At 39.7% G+C, this 21,546-nt stretch overlaps 1 protein-coding gene across 1 annotated transcript; it reads right to left on the minus strand.

The window, feature by feature from the left end:
• Positions 1 to 6,796: 6,796 nt before the first annotated feature.
• LOC119779277 (kidney mitochondrial carrier protein 1) lies at positions 6,797 to 20,811 on the minus strand. Its single transcript, XM_038278853.1, has 9 exons — positions 20,584 to 20,811; positions 20,347 to 20,494; positions 20,033 to 20,127; positions 19,741 to 19,826; positions 16,462 to 16,557; positions 16,247 to 16,371; positions 13,401 to 13,524; positions 8,253 to 8,333; positions 6,797 to 7,930 (listed from the first exon to the last, which is right to left on the minus strand). Exons 1-9 carry the CDS (start codon positions 20,645 to 20,647, stop codon positions 7,889 to 7,891), a joined length of 861 nt encoding a protein of 286 aa, XP_038134781.1. The 5' UTR covers positions 20,648 to 20,811; the 3' UTR covers positions 6,797 to 7,888.
• Between the last annotated feature and the right edge of the window lie 735 nt (positions 20,812 to 21,546).

The following is a 21,546-nucleotide window of genomic DNA, read 5'->3' on the forward strand; positions in this document are numbered from 1 at the left end:
GGACATTTGGATCAGCTGTTGACTCTTGGATTCCTGGACTTTTCTCGCCTGCTCTGTTTTCCCCTGACCCGGATCGGCCTCCTGTATGTTCTCTTAGTCTGCAACATCTGGGAGACTCTGGGTCAATGGCGTAACAACACAACAATAGGCCCATAAGCAACATTTTCTGGGTGGGCCCCATATGGAGTACAACAGGTGATAAAGGTTCAGGTCCATAAATCGTCCAAGAAGATACATTATGCAATTCTCAGTAGTATATGATCACAAACAGAAAAATAGTGACTGCGCACCTTTAAATGAAACTATTGGTGACAGTGCACCACCACATATTCCAGACCTCCCAAGTTCCAAAAACTAAAGCTATTCTCAGTGCCACTCCTCCAGCTTATTCCACCACTAGTGTCTGGGCCCGGGGGGGTGGGGACTACCTTAATAATTTTCCGAAGTTACTCATCAAAGCGAATATAGATTCAAAGCATCAAATTCTTCTAGCAGGGCCCAAGCACCAAAAAAATTATTTCATTCATGCCAATAATTGCATCTTTTATTTGTGTGAGTCTCTTCACGTTGCATTTTAGTTGACAAAATATATATTTTTTTATTTACCTGCAGTAGTATCACCAGCAGTGAGGTTTACACATGGCAACTGGTAAAAACTAAGTATAAAATCCCCATTCAAAATGTGAAGCACTGATTGATCAGACTGTTTGTATTTTAACAAGACAACAAAAAGATTCAAGCACTTGAAATGTGGGCCATTTTTTCAAATGTATTTAACTGTTCATATTAAATGAATTGCAACCGCAAAAAAAAAACAAACCAAAGAAAAACTGATATTGGATCCAATTTGGTACTACAGATGGAAGTGGTGCAGCTCAGTTTTTTTCAGAGGGGAAGGGATCAGAAATGGGTGGTTCAGCCTGACATAAAAAGGTTGGATATGAGTCACATGCATATGGCACGTATATGCCTTAATCGGCTCTTAACCTGGTTATATCAACTGGGCCAATTGCCATAGTAACAGAGTTAGACTCAAACCAGCTTTATGAAACCTGAGTGATAACTAAATAAACCAGACTTCTCAAACTAAGACTGGCTGGCAGGTTTATAAAACACCCCTCTGGTGAAATGCTATTATGGTAAAAACACAAAACCTTTAGGTTTAATGTCAAATTAAGCAAAAAATGCGAAAAATAAAAAAAAATGATAAAATAAAAATTAAAAAAACAGGATACTATTATTTAATCAGAAAGCCTTTATATTCAACCAGAATGAACTCTTGAAGTAGACATTTTTAAAGTCTTAGAGTGTGACTAAGCCACTCTGAATGTCCTTGTCAGCTCCAGAAAACAGTTTAAATATAACTATATTATCTCTAATGATCTATGTCCCAGAAGTCTTTGATGGAGAAAAGCAGTATTTGAGCTGCAACTGGTTGTATCTCTATAATCTATGAGACGACTGGAAATATTTTGATTACCTCACTAAATCAGAAAATACAAGAATTCCAAGCAGCATGAGATAGTGGTACCTAAGTTGCTAGAATAAATAAGATGAACCCATGACAGTAGCACTTTTCTGCTACTGTCTTCAGGGCGTTGAGGGAACAATATAAGAGAAGGGAATCAGGACATGTGTTGCATGCTCCCCTCTCTGCCACCGATCCCTGCTCTCCCTGTCATCTTCCATTCTCTTTCTTCACACACATCACAGCTTCCACGTCGGACGAGTTCTTATAAAGTTTTCTCCTGATCTCCCTGCTGACTCCGTCTGGCGTGACATGCCATCAGTACATTTGTACCCCCTCCTCCTCCTCTTCACACTAGTCTTCCTCCTCTCCTGCTTTACTCTCCGACTATGGAAAACATCAGCATTGGAATAAATGGATGTCGGCAAACAACCACACACATATCACAGGGCTCTGTGGGAGTGGGTGTAGTTTCTTGCCTGCAGGCAGGGAATTTTTAATCAGGAGTCCAAGAAAACTAATACCAAGGAATATTTGAATGCCTAATTCTTATCAGAGGGTGGGATGTTAATGATGCAGCTTTGACTGGGTGGGTTGCACAGAGGGAGATGGAGTGTAGAGGTTGGGGGTATTTTAATGTCTCAATTCTCCTGCTTGAGCAGAACGAAGGCGCTTGGGCTCTTCCTGGTGTTCATTCACTAGAATTACATTTTCATAACCTATCTTGCATCGGGTCCTTGAAAGGGAAGGCATCTCTGGGAAAAAAGGATAAAGGGAAATGTCAACCTTTTTAAAAGAAAACAGTAAATCACGTTCCCTTTTATCTGCATCTCACACCACACGAACACGACTTGTTTGATCACGGAGGCAAAGGATCCAGAATGTCAGATTGTAGAACAAATATTCTCCCTTTACTTTATCTCCTTCAACATGCGCCGTGTTGGCCTGCTCTCATCTTAATGAAACAATGGAGCAGCATTACCAGCGGCTCATCCTTGTGATCCTGTCTCCCAGGGGTCCCAGTCCTCTGCCACTATGGTGAGCAAATGTAGGTCGACTGTTCTGTGAATAGGGGGGGCGGCTGGCTGTTTGTTTGGATAGATGGTGGGTGGAAGTTGGGTTTATCAAGCAAAGTTAGGGCAGGTAACTGTAATAAGAAGTTTTATCTGTTTCTAAAAAGTTGTTAGTTAGAACCTAAAAGTACAGGAGAATCATCTACTGCTGTAACCAAATAAAGTTTACTTCACATCTGGTCTCAAAGTGGGGAGAATTTCTAACTTACATTTTTACAATGTCTTTTTGGTATCAAAAAAGTGAAATAATCACCTAATGTGTTCTATGGTTTGCACCAAGAAAAAGCAAATTAATCATGTACACGTCTTTAAAATCTTTTCCTTAAATGTCAAATGAAATGTAGTTAGTAGTTAGTTTGCTGTATAAACATAAGTGCATGCAGGGAAACACAGCTGGGCTTTATTTTTAGTCCTTAGCTAATATATGTTTCTATATAATGAACCTCCTACACAATAAGAATTAATTAAAAGGACTTATAACACCAGCTTCATCTGAAGCAGATTAATCATCCATCTTGTTCCTATAGGTGTTTCAATCCCATCATTTACTAATAAATTTGTATTTATTTCTCGTTTTTTGTCTGTTACAGTCCAAATTCTAATGCATTCATCAGAAACATATATTTTTTATATAAAATGTTTTGTTAGCTTGCAGAGCTCCTGCAGCTTATGCTCTGATTTCTGTCAGATCTTTCTTGTCTAAATATCTCACTTCAGCTCACTTTTTTCCCCCCTCATAAACCACAAGCAGCTATGCAAGGTGTCGGTGTGTTTACTGTAGAAACAGGGAAGAGCAGAAATCTGCACGTTTTCCCCTCACAGAGTTGTGGTTGCTTTAAACAGGCTGTTCTGATGTTCTCCTGCATGTTTCGCCAACATCAACATCTATTTTCCAGAGACTGTAAGATTTTATTTTTCTCCACAAAAGGTGGTAATTTTTTTTTTAGGTTAAAACATTTTTATCGTTATGAAAAACATAATTATTTGGAGAAAAATGAAATGATGAATCTCGATCGTTGCCATTAATAAATTAGAAAAATTAAATGAAGCCTGGATAAAAACTTAGAAAATTAGCAAAAGAAAAGGCTGGAATCCTGTGCTATATTTCTCTTTATGTCAGCATTATATGGTCGAAAGCCAGTCCCTCCAGTGTTAGTTAAACTCTGGTAAATTTATCTCCTTGTTTGCACATCCGCTTTGTCTCCAGCCTCCATAAATGAAAGAACAAAAACCCCCAAAAGTAGATAAAAAGGCTGGGGTGTTTGCAGCGGAGTGCAGCCTTATTCCTCAGACACAAAAGCTTACTTACTCTGATCCCTGCAACACAATGCAGCCATTTCCCTCGTGCCCCTAGGCAAGGCAACAAATAACACCCATAATGGAGGATGTCTGACTACTGCAATCCCCTGTGGACAGACTGGTCCAGCTTGTGGAGGACTGTGCCTGAGACGGGATGCCAGGCGGAAAGCTGCAATGCCTATTTGTGGATGCCCAATCTGGGCACACACATTTGATTCTGATTCCCTTGTTTTTTCAGCTCACCTCATTGTCTGCATGAAGTGTTCTTCTGCCATTATTTGACACAGTTCTCACCTGGAGTTGTAAACTTGTTTAAATGTGGATGATTTGAGAGTCTCTGCTCCCCAGCAGTAGTGGAACCCATGGGGGTTTGGATGAGAAATATAAAACAGTAACAGCTCACACAGATAAAAGTATAAATCCCAAGCTGACACCCCCCCACCACTCTAAATAAAAGAGATCTCAGTAACATCTTCTGCTCAGCAACCTGGATCTCCTCATCATCTCCTCACATGAAGGAAAACCGGGAATTAAGTCATAGAATGAAAACAATTACATCTTGAATTTCCCTGAAAAATTAATGTTTGAGCTTTGCTACATGAAATATGAAGGGGATTGAAGAAAACTGCAGAAAAAAAAAAGAAAAAGCAATCCCCTCTGAAACACAACTGTGCTAGATTTGTGGCCTCAAAGTTGAGCGCTGGGAATATGGAAAGCTTCAAACAGCTCCTGGTGTTCATAACATCTGGGTCGAGTCATGGAGGCGTGTGGCCCCACAGCGCCACACTGTGGTGACTGTAAAGTCAAACAGGCAGCAATGTTTTTGTTTACAAGTTTCTTTTTTTAAACAGCTGTACGCTGCAAAAATAACCTATAAATGAGTAAAATTCTTAAAATAAATGTATTTACCCTTAACTTCAGCAGGTAAATGAGATGATCTGCTAATAGAATGATTATTTTCACCCTTAAAATTAGACAGATTGTATGCACCTGAAATAAAAGACTGCAGTTGTTATTTTTTTTGTGGCACTAGTGGCTCTTTTGTCTGACAGAAGGCTGACAGGGAAGGGGGTATGAGGGAGAGACATGTGGCAAAGGACCAAAGGCCAGATTCGAACCCGGGTGGGCCATGTCGAGGACATTGGTCATGTGCACTAACCACCTGCATGTACAGGTGTTTTTATTTTTAAATGTAAATTGTCTAATTCAATTGGCAAAGTGTGTCAGTTACCTGCTCAATTACGAAAAAAAATGCAGTTGCTTTAAGAAAAATGACTTACTTAGAGATTTAAATTTTTGCAGGACATTTAAATAAATATTTAAATGAAACTGACAAAGTAACACTGGGCAGCTACAACTAACATCTTTTAATGGAGGTCAATATCAAAGCACAAAAACATAAACTTGAGTGGAAGGAAGAAAGGAAAAGAAGGAAAAAAGACATTGTAACAGGAACCTTAGCAGACTATCAAATCAATTTAATGTCAGAGTATTGAGGAGCTTTAAAAGGAGAGGACTAAGGGCTCCATCAAGAGCCAACCTACAGCAGATTACAAGATGTGAGAAGTGCCTTACCCGGGCAAACGAGAAAATAAGCTGGACTTACTTAATAAGCCAAAGTATTACGTTTATTTAAATGAAAGGAAATTCTGCATTTCATTTGGAAATCAAGGCCCCAGAGTCAGACTGCATGGCGGCTCAGTTAGAAGCACTGTTGCTTTGCAGCAAGAAGGTTCCAGATTCAATTGAGTCTGCATCAAGTTAGCATGTTTTTGTTCTCTCCAGGTACTCCAGCTTCCTCCCACAGTCCAAAAATATGGCTGTTAGGTTAATTAGCATCTCTAAATGCATGATTGTATGTCAGTGTTTCTCCTTGAGGAAGAGCAGAGAAGTTTTGAATCCATGTTGTTGGATTTCCAGTGTGAAATTTCCAGTGATTTAACGCCACATCTAAAGAACTCCATGCTCCCCTGCGCTCACAAGCTGTATGGAGATCCTGATTAGATTTTCTGGCAGAACTGGAACAAGTTTAGTAACCATTGTGTTCCTGTTCTTGATTGGTCTGGTAATCAGCCGTAAGCTAGAACCCAAAGAGAATCATTGGCCTATTGTGAGAGACATCAGACCCAACAAGGCAGATGACACAATGGTGGCTATCAAGAGCAAAAGATAAATAAAAAAACACCTCTCACAAAAAAAAAAAGCTTAATTTTTGATTGGCCTAATGCGGGGGTCAACAAACTTCGCAATCAACAGATCCATTATTTATATTCAGTCCAGCTATTAAAAGGTCATTTGCAGCTGATAACATTATGTGACTTTTTTTTTTTTTTTTAAATAGAGCAAAAGAAATGCATCCCCTTTTTAATTAATCACTCTTTCATTTCAACTTTTAGGTTTTAAAATGAATGGAATAATTAATTCCCACTGGGTTGCTGTGGTTTTTAGAAACTTGTTTAAAGAAAAACATTTTCCCATTTAAGAAAGATAAAAAAAAAGTTATTTCTTTAATGTTAATTCAGTTGAATAAATAGACTAATTTAATGGAAAATATCCTAACCAGGACACACTAACCTACATTTAAAACCATATGTTTTTTTTTAAGTGTTGGAAGAGTCATTGTTGAGTGTCTAAAGAGCCGCATGTTGCAGACCACTTCTCAAATGTGATATTCTATTTTCCTCAATTTAAATTTTTGTAACCTAAAGTCATAAATATGAAAAGAAATATAGGCTTAAAATAGTTTCCACCAAGTGTAGCAAATCTCTTTAAAATACTCTGAAAGGACAGGCAAAAAGAATATAAATTCCACTTAAACACAATCCTGAAATCAACAAAATTGCCACTGCAGTTGCCGGAAAACAAGAAGTATTCAGATATCTGGTGAGTTTGTCCCTTATGTTGCTCAGACATGCAATGAAAAAACCCAAAGATGGATGTAAAGAAAATAGCAAAGTATTTTAAGTCACTCTTTATTTGGAAATAAACAAGTCTGCAGCTGTGTTTAAATAAACATAGGTAGTATTACAAAATGACACTGGCATACATTTTGGCAGAAGCAACTTCAATGTACTCGATTTCTTTCCAATGAAAGCTAAAAGCGAGCAAATACAGTACAAAAGAATAACAGCACTGAACGGTTGCTTTAGTGACGCAGTAATAGGAGATGCCCGACTCGTTCCTGTCAAGCCAACCATGATGTTTGTGAAATGTATACAAGTTTACATTATCGTCTGCGTACGTGATGAGTTGAGGCGACAGCTGAAAGGTAACTGAGGCATCACCAGGCAGCTAGAGGATATAAATATATTTACTGCTCATGCACGTGATGAGGCCCGTATAGAACTGATGATTCACCAGCTTCTATTCGCGGCTCTTTACACTGTATACACACAACGGAAGCCAAGTAACTCAAAACTTTCCGTACACAAGATCTCCTTTTTGGGAATATAGATATAAAATCCATTATATCAAACATTTTTTTTTTCAAAAGGGGAATGATGCCGATTGTCACAGCGGCTGTCCAACAGTCGGAGTCCACATGCTGCTCAAGTTTTCACAGCCTGGAACACAAAGGGCTTTAAGGCACACATTTTACAGAGCACTTTGAGTGAATAAGCTTTAAATAAAAACAGGCTGCATGCATTTTCCCCCTTCACCTTCATTAATAGAGGCGTTTCACGAGCAGCAGCCTCAGAATGAAATGCAAAATATTGCAGTCTCTTTCCAGAATTGAACAATTTCACAGTTTATAAAGCAGTTGGTTTGAGTCTGAGCAGAAACGTGGCGGTGTGACGCCTTAAAGTGGCATCCGGATGAGAGCGAGAAGCCATGGGATTATTCGTGTAACAGTCCTTTTCACATTTCCTGCAGGCTTTTTAGCAGACGCAGAGCCTGGAGCGGCGCAGGGATCGGATTCCTTCTGCGTACTCCTCTCGGCTTCCCTGCTGCTTTTTCCTCAAGGATCCACCATAATTCCAGACATTCCTGATTTTGGTCCCCCTCGCCTCCGAGTGAAAGCTCTTTTCTTCTTCTCATTTACATTCAGTCACACGTTGAGCTTTTTCAGCTGCTCATAAGTGAGGAAGAACTGAAGATGGAGTGAAGGAAAGTATGAAAAGTAGAAGAAAATTGAGCTTTTTCACTTCAGATGTTTGTCACCCCATTATAAGTTAAACCCCACATTACTTTTTTAGACCCAAGGAGTGTGACCTAATGTCAAAACATTCCTGTTTTAGATGGAATGCTGTATTTGCTCAGAAAAGCAGTTATTTCAGCTAGAATTAAATTAATATTTACGATCAGAAAGTTTCTGAATGCAGTACTTTAAAACCTGCCAAATCCAGGAATAACTTTCATCTCAGAGGTCGTGCAAAGCCAGAGCAGCAGCCAGCTGATGGCTGAAAGGATACGATGATGTTCCATGGTCCCAGGCGCAGCCAGTTTGGAAAGAAACCCTTGTAGAGCGCCATGAACCCCTCTGACCGCCATGTCTGTTAGAAAAAAAAAAGAAAAGTTGACCCTTAATTTAACCAAATGATACTCCTCTGATCACAGCACTGAGCATTTATTTCTTTACACCAAGTTTAGGGACACCTGATGATACAAACTACAAACCTTAAAATATGTTGGGAAAATCAAATAATGTTTTTGGAATAATCAAATTTTTAGTAGAGTTTCAGCTCAATTAATGTGTCAATTCAATGTCAATGAATGCGCTTAAGTCATTAGAAAGATATAACATCTTTGTGTCTGGACATGTGGGGCGAACGCTATATCACACAGATGATCGCATGACTGCGGTGTGCCATCGCAGAAAATGATCAACAAGAAAGGGCATCACTAGGTCCGCATGGACAAAATAAAAGGCTATGTGGCGTCTGCCCACCGCGCATGCAAAGCAGGGTGAGAGGATTTGATATTTATATAAATCTGTGTGACAATATTAGATGCAAGCTGTATATTTTTGGTATTTCAATTAGTTATAATGTTAGTCTGTTATAGAAGCCTTCAGTCCAAAATGGTAGACTTAAAAAAATGTATTAAATCATGCATAAATAGAAGATTTAGAGCATGAACTTGGTAACTTTACCGCTACAAAACAAGGATTTTTAGCCTCCAGCAGCAAAATTTGGGGCCGGGTCTCATGCATGTGATGTCATGCTTCAACGTGCCTATAGGTACCAAATTTTTTTGCATTGAACAGTGGAGCGCGATGATGTCAGCAACCAAAGGTACTCAGCATAGCAAGCATGGCTAAAAGAAAGAGCTCAGAAAGGTGGCTCTGCTTTTATAAATAAAGCCAATTACCCTAATCCAAGGCCAGAGTCAAGCATACAAACTTCAGCTTCTTTTTTGGCATTCACCAGTTATCTGATGATGTTGCTCCCTCAAAGCTGGCCTTTCTCCCCTGTAACTCCTTTTTTTTTGTTGATTGCATTAGAGCAGTGGACAATATTATCTTCCCACATGTAAAATGTCTTAATATTTATAATCCGAGGAAGCATCTGGTGAAGTCAAAGCTATTTCTCAATGCTCAAGAGTAAAACATTTTAAACAGCCTTCACAGCCACAAATCGTGCGTCTGTAAGGGGCTCATCCTCTGAAGCCAGCATCATGGCTGAAGAGACGTTTAAAACAAATACGGTTAAAGATTTGGATTCAAACTAGCTTTTAGAATATCAGATTAACCCAAACGTACCTTTCAGATTATCATACATTCTTGCTGATGATATGATGTTCTGTTTAACCTTTAAAGATACTGAATAAAGTAGGGCTGCAACTAACGAATATTTTGCAAATCGATTAATCTGTAGATTTTTTTTTTATTACCGTACTTTCGCGACTTTTAAGCTTATATAAACATCTTTTTTTTCCCTCAAAATGTGTGGCGCGCCCTATGTGTGTCGTTACTGTGGACGTTGTTGAGACCATGAGAATGAGAACGTTAAAGGTGGAAGTGTGCGTCGTTTACTGTTGTGCTTGGCTGCCACGCAAATGGAAAGAAACTGCCGCCTATGGTGATTTTTAAGAGAAACACTTTGCCTAAAGAGACTTTTCCAGCTGGAGTCGTTATTAAGGCAAATGAAAAGGGCTGGATGGATGAGGAGATTATGAAAGAGTGGCTGAGGGAGGTGTATGTAAGGAAACCAGGTGGTTTTTTTCCACGCATCACCATCGCTGTTAATCTGTGACTCCATGCGTGCCCATCTCACAGCCGATGTGAAAAAAAGGTGAAACAAATGAACGCTGTGCTTGCTGTTATCCGGGAGGTCTGACAAAGGAACTTCAACCGCTCGACATCGGTGTGAACCGGCCGTTCAAAGTAAGGCTGCGAGTAAGGGTGCTCCGATCAGGATTTTTGGGGCCAATCACCGATTGCTGAAAGCAGTATTGGTTGATACCGATCACTGGGTCTATCTGAAGCCTTCTATTTATCATGTCATATATTCAGTTTTAATAGTCTTACCAAAAAAATGTATATGTATTAAAATTAACTGAAGATAATGTATTGTGAATTGTCAACTGTATACTTTTATTGACAGGAAACGTTCAACATTTTACTTCCTTAGAGACATCTTAAACAGCTTAGAGCTTAACAAATAAGCCTTATTTCTAAATAAGATACAAAAAATCTGTCATTGTTAATTTACACAAACTTAAAGTGTACTTAAACTTAAAGTGCAGAGCAAAGAAAACAAAATCAAATATTTTGGGATGCCATGATAAAAAGGCATAAGGTATGTATTTTAGGCTTGTCCTGCGGTAATTAACTGAAAATAGAAGCCAATATTATATATCAGTAATTTTTTTGGCTTTTTGTCCTAGCTCAAAATCTAAAATGTCCTTTTAATCACTGCAGACATTTTTCAGTAGTAATAAAGTTTTGTAAATTTCAAACAAATGCTAACTTTAAATGTTCTTTTAGCTCCTTTAAATCTACATACATTTAAAGTGCACAGCATGGAAATCATGAGTCAATGAGAAAGAAAGAAGAGGAATAGAGATTAGTAAAGCCATTTCTCTTAAAGCTTACTTGTTAAGCATCAATGGCAGATTTTTCTTTAGAAATATAAGCATCTCTGCATTTTTGGCAGACAGCTTGTTCCTCTTCTCATCTACAATATTCCCTGCTGTGCTAAAAAGTCGCTCACTATCTACACTTGTGCATGGAGCACAGAGGTAGGCTTGTGCTGCTTGTGCGAGAGCGGGGAAACGACTTTTATTGTCTCGGCAAAAAAAAAAGCGGCTGTCCGCTCCGTGGGATGACTGGCTCTGATAGGTAGAGGTTCAGCTGTGATGATGTTGAGCTGCTGATGTCACCGCCACCATGTTCCCTGTCTTCATCCAACAACTCAGCATACATAGCGTGTAAGGAGCCAGCTCGTGGTACTTTCTCTGGGGGCTCGGTGCTAGTCGCTTCCAAACGTGCCTCACCACAACAAAACGGACGACGGCACCGGTGGCCTTTATGGAGACCGCCGATCAAGCTATTTAAAGCCTTTATCGGCCGATAACGATCGGTGACCGATCAATCGGAGCACCCTTAGCCTTAACGAAAAGTGGAAGGCAGCGCCGGGCAAGTTACGCCACAGTTTGCGGATGGATTGTAGATGCTTGGGCTAACGTATGTGCTGGCACTGTTGTTCGAGCTTTCGCAAAAGCCAGCATTATTTCCGACGAGCCGCACGGCACGGAAAGTGACCCTGAGAGCGAAGAAGGGGAAATTAGCATGTCTGATTTAGCGCAGCTGTTTAATTCAGAAACAGAGGATGATGACTTTGATGGGTTTGATTAATACTTTGTATAAATACATGAATAAAGCACAATCATACTCAGTTTTGCTCCCGCTCTATTTTTAAATACGCAGTAGAGGTATTTAAACGTAGTAGAGGACATGTACCTGTATATAAAACCCGCGCCCTATAGTCTGGTGCGCCTTATGTGTGTGTTAAATACAGTAATGACACACATAACTGAGACTGCACCTTTTAGTACGGTGCGCCTTATGGTCGTGAAAATACGGTAATCAAATAATAATAATCACATAGTGAAAGGTTCCTGAAAAAAAGATTTTTTTGCAAAATTAAACCAGGATAGAGCCTACTAATACACGATTTATTTTTTTTAATCTTAAATGCAAAATTATTTTATTATAATTACTGCTCTAAGTGGGTTTCTCTGTAAACAAAAGGCATGTTTTAGAGTTTCTATACTCCAGTTAACAATTAATCAATTATTAAATTAGTTGACGATTTTTTCAATTTTAATCACGATTAATCTGATTAGTTGTTTCAGCCCTAGACTGAAGATGATCAGCTTTATATTAGTTGTTCTTTTTCAAGTATTCTCCATGTCATGACAAAACAGCTGCTCCAACATCATATTTTCCTCAGAGTGCAGTGGATTACACAGATACCACCAACAGAATGTACTGTTTAAATCTAAAATGTCATTCAAATGTGTTTGAATGCAAATATATAAAAGTAAAAAAGCAGTTAATATTTCCTTGTTGCCAGCAGCAATGTGTTCATCAGTAGTGACGGAGCTAGAGTTATGTTCAGCTACTAAAACTGCCTGAAGCAGCAGAATGCACCATACAAGATGAAGGGACGACAGCTTTCTTTCAGTTCGAGCCTGAAAATATTCTCTTATCATAATGCATTTTACTGAGCTGATTTAGCACCAACTTCAGATCAGATTAACAGACCACCTCTGTAAACTGATGGGTGGATAAAACCTGCAGTGCATCCAGATAAAACAGACTCGTTAAACACGTCGCTCTTAAAAGGTGGACTGCAACCACCCTTTAGAAAAAAGACACGTGTGGCCCAAATACCTGGTCCAGTTTGTTTTTTGTTTTACTGGTTGATCTGCCTGTTAAACATAAACCTCCCAAAGATTCTAGGCCACCGTTCGGGTTTTTCCACTGAAACAGATTCAGTTCTATGCAGATTCTAAAACCAGTTCTTAACTTGACAGAATAAACTGTATGTAATGAGCTCCTACTGACTTTCCATCTTTTAAATGTTTGATTCTAAACATTGTAACTGGGATCGAATCTCGCTATATAAAGACCTCCTTTGTTTAAAAAAAAAAGAAAACAGCACTTCTTGAGGCGGAAGACTGACCTACTTATAGTATGTGGCACAAGGAACGAAAATAAACACTAGAAGATAGAAGGGCTTGTTTCCTTCCAGAACTAACAGCTTTTTAATCAATATTAAAGAACTTTATAATAATGTTAACATTTGATTAGTTGTTAGCCTTTAGGAGCCCATCTCTATCTCCAGATAAAAGCTGTTCCTTCCCTACTGTGGTTCAGTTTTTTCCCCCCTCGCCAAAGTGGAAATGAAAGGTAACTAAGTGCTAGCTACAGAGTTTTTATAGGATATTTGGACGTACATTTGATATATCAAACGTTGGAAGGCGTTCCAGATAAAATCTGACTGTAGTCAGCGTCTCTTCTAGCTAAACTAGTTTGTTTAGTGATGATGTGTGCCCTTCTACTGAAATACAAACTGAGTGGGACGTAAACCAGGTGCAAATCTCTGACCGACCTGCAGCAGGCAGTCCAGAGTTCCTTGATAGAGAGCCCCGCCCCTCTGGTTCATCATGCGCGTCCGGACCACATCTACTGGATTCGAGGCCAAAGCTCCAGCAAGGCCACACACGAAGCTGGACCTAAAGGACAACAAAGACTTTTTTTAGTGACATCATGGTGTTGGTTAGAGCTTCAGCACCTGAAAATCTGATCTAAAAAAAAAAATTTAAATTAAAGCTGCAGAACTGAACACATCACTGCTGATCAAATGCAGATGATTGGTACTTAATACAAACCTTTTAACCTTTCCTTACAATATAATGACAAGTCAAATCTACATTAATGTTATAAACCCAGGATTAGCTTGGAAGCGTTTTAAATGTACAGTTTTATCCCAGATATAGCATTTTGCATTCTGGCAAGCGGTTTCATTTTCATCACATCTGTCCAGAGTGCCTCATTCCACAGTTCTGTGTCTTACATTACTTTTAATGGATCATAAACAGAACTTTCAATGTTTTATTCAATCTAGATTTGCACAACTATAAGCAGCAATTAGAATAAATGATAGTGTTTATACGGTGTCTAAGGTGGAGCAGGGCATCAGCAAGCGGACATGACGCCGGCAAAATTGGATTCAATTTTCAGCAGACACTGCAGCAAGTCCAAAATAAATACTCAGAGATTCCATCTCGCCAACTGTTTAGTTTACCAGCTTTAGCTTTCTTTGCTTAAACACCTGCAATATTGAGGCATTTGAGAATATATTTGAACTTATACAAACACACTGTGATATATGTAGATATTTTCAACCATTAGATCAGTTGCTTGCCTACATATATAATAGGGATGGAACGGTTTATGAAAACCATCCGAACCGTTCGGTTCGATTCGCGTGTGTTGCGTTCGGTTCATGTGCTGCTCCTTTTTCTCATCGGTGAAGCGCGTACACTCCAGAGCAGAAGGTGGCGGTACTGCGACCAAAGCCAACCACCAGTAGTAAACAAGAAGAAGAAGAAGAAGCGAAGCAGCGTATCCGGGTATAGCAGAAAAAAAATCAGTTGTTGTGGAGAATTGTGTGGGTATGGCGAGTGGAAAAGAACAGGAGTTGGAAGATGCGCCAGCAGCACTTTATAGGTCTGCTGTATGGGACCACTTTGCATTTAGAGTGACCTACGATGACGGCGGAAAGAAAGTTGTGGATAAAAACAGTGTGCAAGCATTGCGCAACACGTTTTGTTTATGCTAACAGCAACATGACCAACATATCAGGCTAACAATCAACAACGAAAACCGTGACCACGAAACCGTGAACCAAACCGTGGATTTGTGAACCGTTCCACTCCTAATATATAATTACGAAGGTAATAAAACTCAACAGATGAACATTAAACTGTAAATATAGCTACAGTGCACTCAGTGTAGTCTCCCATTTTTCAATATCTTTAAAAAAAAAAAATGAAAAACTGAACCATTTTAGAATCTATGAGAGGAGTTGTTCTTTTGGTCTGACAGTTGACTAACTCGTGGGCTTTTAATGTGTGATCTGCTCGTGCTCCTAGGAGCTCCTGCTGGCTTCACACCGCAGCAGAGTGTGCTAAAGGTAAATTTAGGAGGCTGGAGAAGTCTGCAGAGCTGAACCAAGTGTTAACTGGGAGTGTGCAGATTCGTTCATCTGAGCCCCTCAGTTCTTTGATTGACGCTCCCCTTGTCTCATGTCCCAGTAGGTTAGCCATTGTTCTATTCTCTACCAGTTTTCAAATGCTGTATGAAGAGAGCTTAGTAAATATTTAATGATCCACAAACTTAGAACTGCCTGCTTCTTAAAAATCCCAGCATCCTTTTAAATCCACTTTAGATTTAGCCAACATTTTTTGTTGTTCTTTCAGATAAAATCCCAATAAAATGCAGTAAACAGCCTGGATTGAAGCTGGAACAGGACCCATTTAAGAGTAAAAGGAATTGATGCATAGTTTAAAAACAAAGTTGTATGGAAGCGGCTGTTTCAACCTTTGCAGTTCCGAGTTCTCCTGATCGGAGCCGAATTTACACGACTGAATAAAGTGAATGTGATTGGTCGTTTATCAAGGAGGCGGGATTGTTATGGCGGAAGGTTTGCAAGCAAGTTTGATTGTGGCCGGTTTGTCAGAAGCATCTTGCTAACTAGTTAGCAACTTAGTGCTACTTGGTCCCAATGGGAAATTCCATTGGGACCAAGTAGCACTTAGCAACGACACTGTCAAGGAACGCTATGGAAAGTGGAAACATGCAAGAGGAGGAGAGCTTTGTGTCGGAGGTTGTGGATCAGTCTCCTCCGTCATAAATTTTTTATTTAGAGGAGGAAAGCGGGGACGAAGATGTTGTGGAAGAGGACGCCAGGGCGGCAGAAGCTTGCTTTGGTGTAGAAGGCTTACAGCCGTACATGTTTGAGCCCTTGCCTCGCAACGCTGCCAGTTCTGTTAGCTCTACGCCTGCCGAAGACACAGACGTCCATCCCTGTGAACACTGGGACGGAACTCAATGGGAAAGTAAATGATTCTTATTTCTTATTTCAACCGTTGCGTATATTAGCTGCGACCGAAAAAAATTTTATAACGCAAATTAAGATGACAAAGAAGAACAAAAAACCCCCACAGATTTTAAGATTTAAAAAAAAAAAAAAACTTTTGGGACAATATGGTCTGATAAAGAGTACATTTATATACATGTTTAAGCCAGAATCGTTTGACATTTAAATGTCAATTTCCTACAACTTTAAATGTTTCAAACAAAACAGAAATACCCCAAAGAACTCTGGAATTTACAAGAATTACCACAATTCATTAGAGAACAGAAGAACTCTATTAAGCAGGTCAAACTCACAGGAAGTGTGTGTAAACGGTGTCCCCCATGTAGCCAGACAGGATCAGGTGCTTCTTGGTGATATCGTAGACGGGGAGCTCAACCCCGACCACGATGGCGGCTCTCTGAGCCGTTAGAGAAACACCCTGACACAAACACAGAAGGAATGTTTACCAGCCGAAGGTCTGACATCTGAAATTCACCTAGATTGACAGATCAATCTTTGTTCTTTTTACCTTCCACAATCCTCTTGTGCCCTCCTCCTGGTAGATATTGATGAAGTTTCCCATCATGCTGCCCTGAATCACATTCCCCTGAGCTTGCATCCGGATCTAATAGAAGACAGAGATAAGGCATCAAATACGACAACAGTCTAAATGTTCATCACCCACATATCCTCTCCGTCGGACCATATTTACACTACAGGTATGATGAACACCACGAGTTCATTCCTTTCCTCCTTGAAGATTTGACAGGGACACACCCTCATAAAACACGATGTTCCAAACCTGCAGCTGCACGCGTCGGTGTTAATCCTATAAACACTGACTGCAGACAGGAGGTCACTGCCCCAAAGAGCTCAGAGAGTGTAGATAAGCATTGGCATTCACCAGCTGCTATCATTTACAGAACACCGAGACCTTTAAGGGTCGGTCTATAAATAAACCAGGTGTGAGGTCGGGATGGCCTGGGCTTGACTTTCGCTCTACAACGCTGCCTTCCAAAAGTATTTATATCTCTTGGTCACAAAGAGCCAACCTTGGGATTTTATGCAATGGTTGTTAAATAGCACCAGATTAGTCAGATTAGATTAGGAATGTCTGCATGCATGTAAGTATGACCAAAGACTACGTAACAAATTCCTATCTGGACTTTGACTATGCCATTCCCCTACATTAGATTTCTTTTATGTTAGGTTTCAAGGGTATAGGGTTCCTACAGCATAAGGCAAGTTAAATTCAAGACTTTTTAAGACTTTTTAATGCCACTTGAAATAAAAATTTAAGACCAAATTCACAAGAAAAACCTGCTTGCGACAACTTAACCCAAATGTTTATTTTAACATAAACCACTGCACTAATGTTTCCAATTTTGAAAAGCTTCCCATACAGGAAGAAAGCTAAAAACACACAAATGACAGATATATTTTAACAATTATTTAACTGAATTCACAAACTTTGTTTTAGCAGGGAACAAAACAAATCCGTTTTAAAGCCACAAGTGTTTTTTGGAGCTATTTTCTTTGTATAGTTTTCTTAGTATGTTTGATTTGGTGATAAGTGGAGGCGTTGCAGAGACAAGGGTGGAACAAAACTGAGAAATACCGGCTGTTTCTCGGTAACTCGATTCTGACAATTTGTGTTTCGTTCTTCGCATGTGACTCCACTGCCTTAAAGGAATAGTACACCCAAAACATGATTAGCCTTCATTTTCTACTCACCCCCATGCTGAACAACACTCTGGAGTACTTTTTTGATATCTCATAAGCATCTGGAGATCTGGGAGGCTTCTTGCTGTCTGCTGACATTCAAATAATGGAGGTCTATGGTGCCCGAGACAGAAAGGTCCACAAAAGTCCACAAAAACGTGTCAATATTCCTCCATACTGCTCGTCCAATGTAATCCAAGTGTCCTGAGTGGGTAGCATCCAGAATTTACTCGAAACGAAGTCATTTAGAACATTTTAGAGCCTAAACAGTAGTGTATAGGATTTCCTAATAGCGCCCCCATGCGCGCTCACGATTCTACGGAAGCCGGCAGACCAAACCGGAAGAAAGTGCGCATTCAGCGTCTGCTCTGCCGATAATGCAAGCGTAGAAGAAGAAATGTGCTGTTTACCTGTGCAAAGAAAGAAACAACGAAAGAAAAATGTCTGAGGACTTCAGTGTTGAGGAAGAGCATGAGTTCTTTGCCGAGCTGAATGCGCTGGTTTGGTCTGCCGGCTTCCGTAGAATCGTGAGCGCGCATGGGGGCGCTATTAGGAAATCCTATACACTACTGTTTAGGCTCTAAAACGTTCTAAATGACTTCGTTTCGAGTAAATTCTGGATGCTACCCACTCAGGACACTTGGAATACATTGGACGAGCAGTATGGAGGAATATTGACACGTTTTTGTGGACTTTTGTGGACCTGTCTGTCTCGGGCGCCATAGACCTCCATTATTTGAATGTCAGCAGACAGCAAGAACCCTCCCAGATCTCCAGATGCATTTGAGATATCAAAAACGTACTCCAGAGTTTTGTTCAGCATGGGGGTGAGTAGAAAATGAAGGCTAATCATGTTTTGGGTGTACTATTCCTTTAATTCCCATCGTTCCGAGCTTGAATGAATTCTTGCACAAAATCCACTGAGCCTCATGTATGTTCTCTGGTTTTAGCCATGGAGAAAACTCTTGGCTGGATAGACAATTTTTGTTACATTTACACTTGCTCATATTTTCCAGACAAAAAGTAAATGGCGCATCTCCCAAATGTCCCGGCCGCAACAAAGCTTTTATTGGTTCCGCTATTGGGACGGAACCAATAATCGTGAGCCGTTATTTTTTTAAATATAAAAAAAAAAATTGTCAATTTTAAGGTTTTGTTTAGATTACAAAATTAAATCGGAATAAAAATGATCCTATTTATGATGTTTTATTATAAATTAAGACCTACGAAAGACTGATTTAAGACGTTTTAAAACCAATTAAGGCCTTAATTTTATTTTGAAGAATTCCATGCCTTTTAAGACTCTTTAAGGACCCGCGGGAACCCTGAGAGTAGGTATTTGGGCTGTTAACAGAGGCCTAAAGAACTAGAAAGCTTCTCATTTCATTCTGGTGGAAACAAGCATGGAGGACTAAAGTTTCAGACAGGTGACCTAAACCAGCACTTCCTGCATTTGCAGGTTCTACTGTCATAAGTTTTGGGTGCTTTCTTTCTGCCATATACTTAACTAAAACAAGCTGTGATTAATATGCTTCCACGGCACTTGCTGGTGGCAAAGGAGCATTTAAATCAGGTTTGTACGGTGGCAAACAGGTGCAAACGTGCAGTGAATGACGAAACGAGCCGCAAAAACGTGTGTGATGCAAACTCCAAACACACAGAAAAACGCAAGAAAAAAATCCGATAAAGAAAATGCATTCAACACAGTATGATGGAGCCACCAACATGTTTCACAGCTGGCACGATGTTGTCCGGATCAGTTTTACCATATACCAACATTTCTGATCTCATCAGACCTAAGCACCTACTTAAACGTTTCTTTATTCTCACTTGAGTCAGCCATGAAAAAATACTTTTATTTTAAAGAGATAAAAGGCAAGGTTAATAAGGTTTACTGAGGGCTATGAATTATACAGAGTGGAGTAAAAGCCACACCTCCCAGGGTTTCTCACATGGACCGTGGTTTTTCAAGGAAATATTTTGCCACACTTCTCGGCAGGCCACAAAAACTTGTCAGACTCGGTCTGTTGCCTCTATAACAGTAAACAAGATCAGACACAACCTCAATTATATAGAAATCTCATACCTTCAACACATCAGTGGGGTTTGCAATGGAGGAGGAAATGACTCCAGACAGAATGCCGCACAGCACATTAGTCAACAAGGTCTCATCTGGAAGAGAATCAATATATTAACAGTTGATCAACTTGATTCTGCTGAGAAACAGCTTTAACTTCCAGGTGCTGCTGATTTCATGATGCATCGACCTAAAGAGGAGGCGTGTTTGAAGAGGTCACACTCATAGCTGTGACCTTCAACAGGAATGCACATTCATGCAAGTGTGTGTGAGAGAAGGACAGCAGCAACTGAAACCTCACCTTCTGGTCTGTCAACAAACAGCCTCTTAAAACTCTGGTATGTGCCAATTTTAATGGTCCCATAGGAGGCCTGACGTAGCATGGCGGGAGCAATGCTGCAAAAATGAGCATTTATTTCAGTAAAAATGTAGTATTGCATTCCTTGCATTGAATAATGGAGTTAGAATAAAATGCACTTTAATGAAAACACAAGAATGCAGGAAAAAAATAGTTTATGGAACAGGAAGTGGGAGATAATTGTGTGTATAAAACATATTTTACACTTTTATTTTGCTTCCAGTGAAAACGTGCAATAAATAAATGAACCCACTGACCCTGAGTAAAGCGCTCGGAGCCCCTCCTCTCTTCCTATCCTCATGAGAGCGTGGAGCATGCCTCTGTAGCGGATCTCACGGTACTTGATGTCCCCCACCTGGCCCTGGACCTGCAGACGCGTCTTGGCCAGGTCGATGGGAAAAGTACCTGCAACACACAGCATGAAATAAACGAAAATAAACAATAAAAAAGAACGCTAAAAGCACGGCCTGCCCACACATCCCTCACCCACTCACCGCATTCCGCCGTCACAGAAGCAAGCCCGCCGAAAACGAAAGGCTTCCAGTTTACCGTGGACATTTTTTTTCTTTCCCACGACCGACTACCGAGACGCGGCGAGAAGCTTCGGTATCGGACAGCTGGTGCTGTTTATGTTTCGGCCGTCGTCGGAGAAGTTCTGCCCCACGTCGCTTCTTCTGTCTGGCAGCCTGAAAGACGTTGGGAGCTCCGCCTCCCTGCCGCCGCTCCTTCCAGAGCATCTGTGTTCTCTGGCTCCGCCCACTGCCCGCTGCCTGGCAACCGCGCCAGCATGTCTCGTGACTTTAAATTCAGAGGCATAGCCCAATTATAGAAGCAAATCGTTACCATATTTCAAATTAAAAGGCATTTTCAAAAATGGTTTTTCATTTTAAGAATATGGCTGCATTGTTTGATTCATAAATGAAATTAGTAATCAATCATCCTATTTGCATTTGCATTTTCTTCTTTAAGACTGCACATTTTACATTTCAAATTGAATTTTGGTATCTATTTGCTGGGGTACATTTTGAAAAAGAAATCTCAAATGTCTTTTTCATTTTAATTAAGTAAAAGGATGAGCAGTCTTGAAGAAGAAAATTAAAATACAAACAGGATTATTGATTACTAATTTCATTTATGAGTCAAACAATAGAGCCACATTCTTAAAATGAAAAAGCATTTCTGAAAATGCCTTTTCATATGAAATATGGTAACGATTTGCTTCCATACATACCCCAATGGCGTAACTACACATTACACAATACCAGAATTCAATGTTAAAATTAAGAAAAGAATAAGTGATGGACTTTCAGTTTAGACAGGAGAAATGATTGCAATATTATTAGCTATTCAATGGGTTGAAGAAGTTAAGCCATTAGCCATTGGGTTATTGTATTGTATTTTATAATATTTATTATATTTTATCATTATATATATAAAAAAATTAGAACTGTAAATTT

Source organism: Cyprinodon tularosa, unplaced genomic scaffold (assembly GCF_016077235.1).
Source record: "Cyprinodon tularosa strain WSP-4 unplaced genomic scaffold, ASM1607723v1 ctg145, whole genome shotgun sequence".
Lineage (NCBI taxonomy): Eukaryota > Metazoa > Chordata > Actinopteri > Cyprinodontiformes > Cyprinodontidae > Cyprinodon > Cyprinodon tularosa.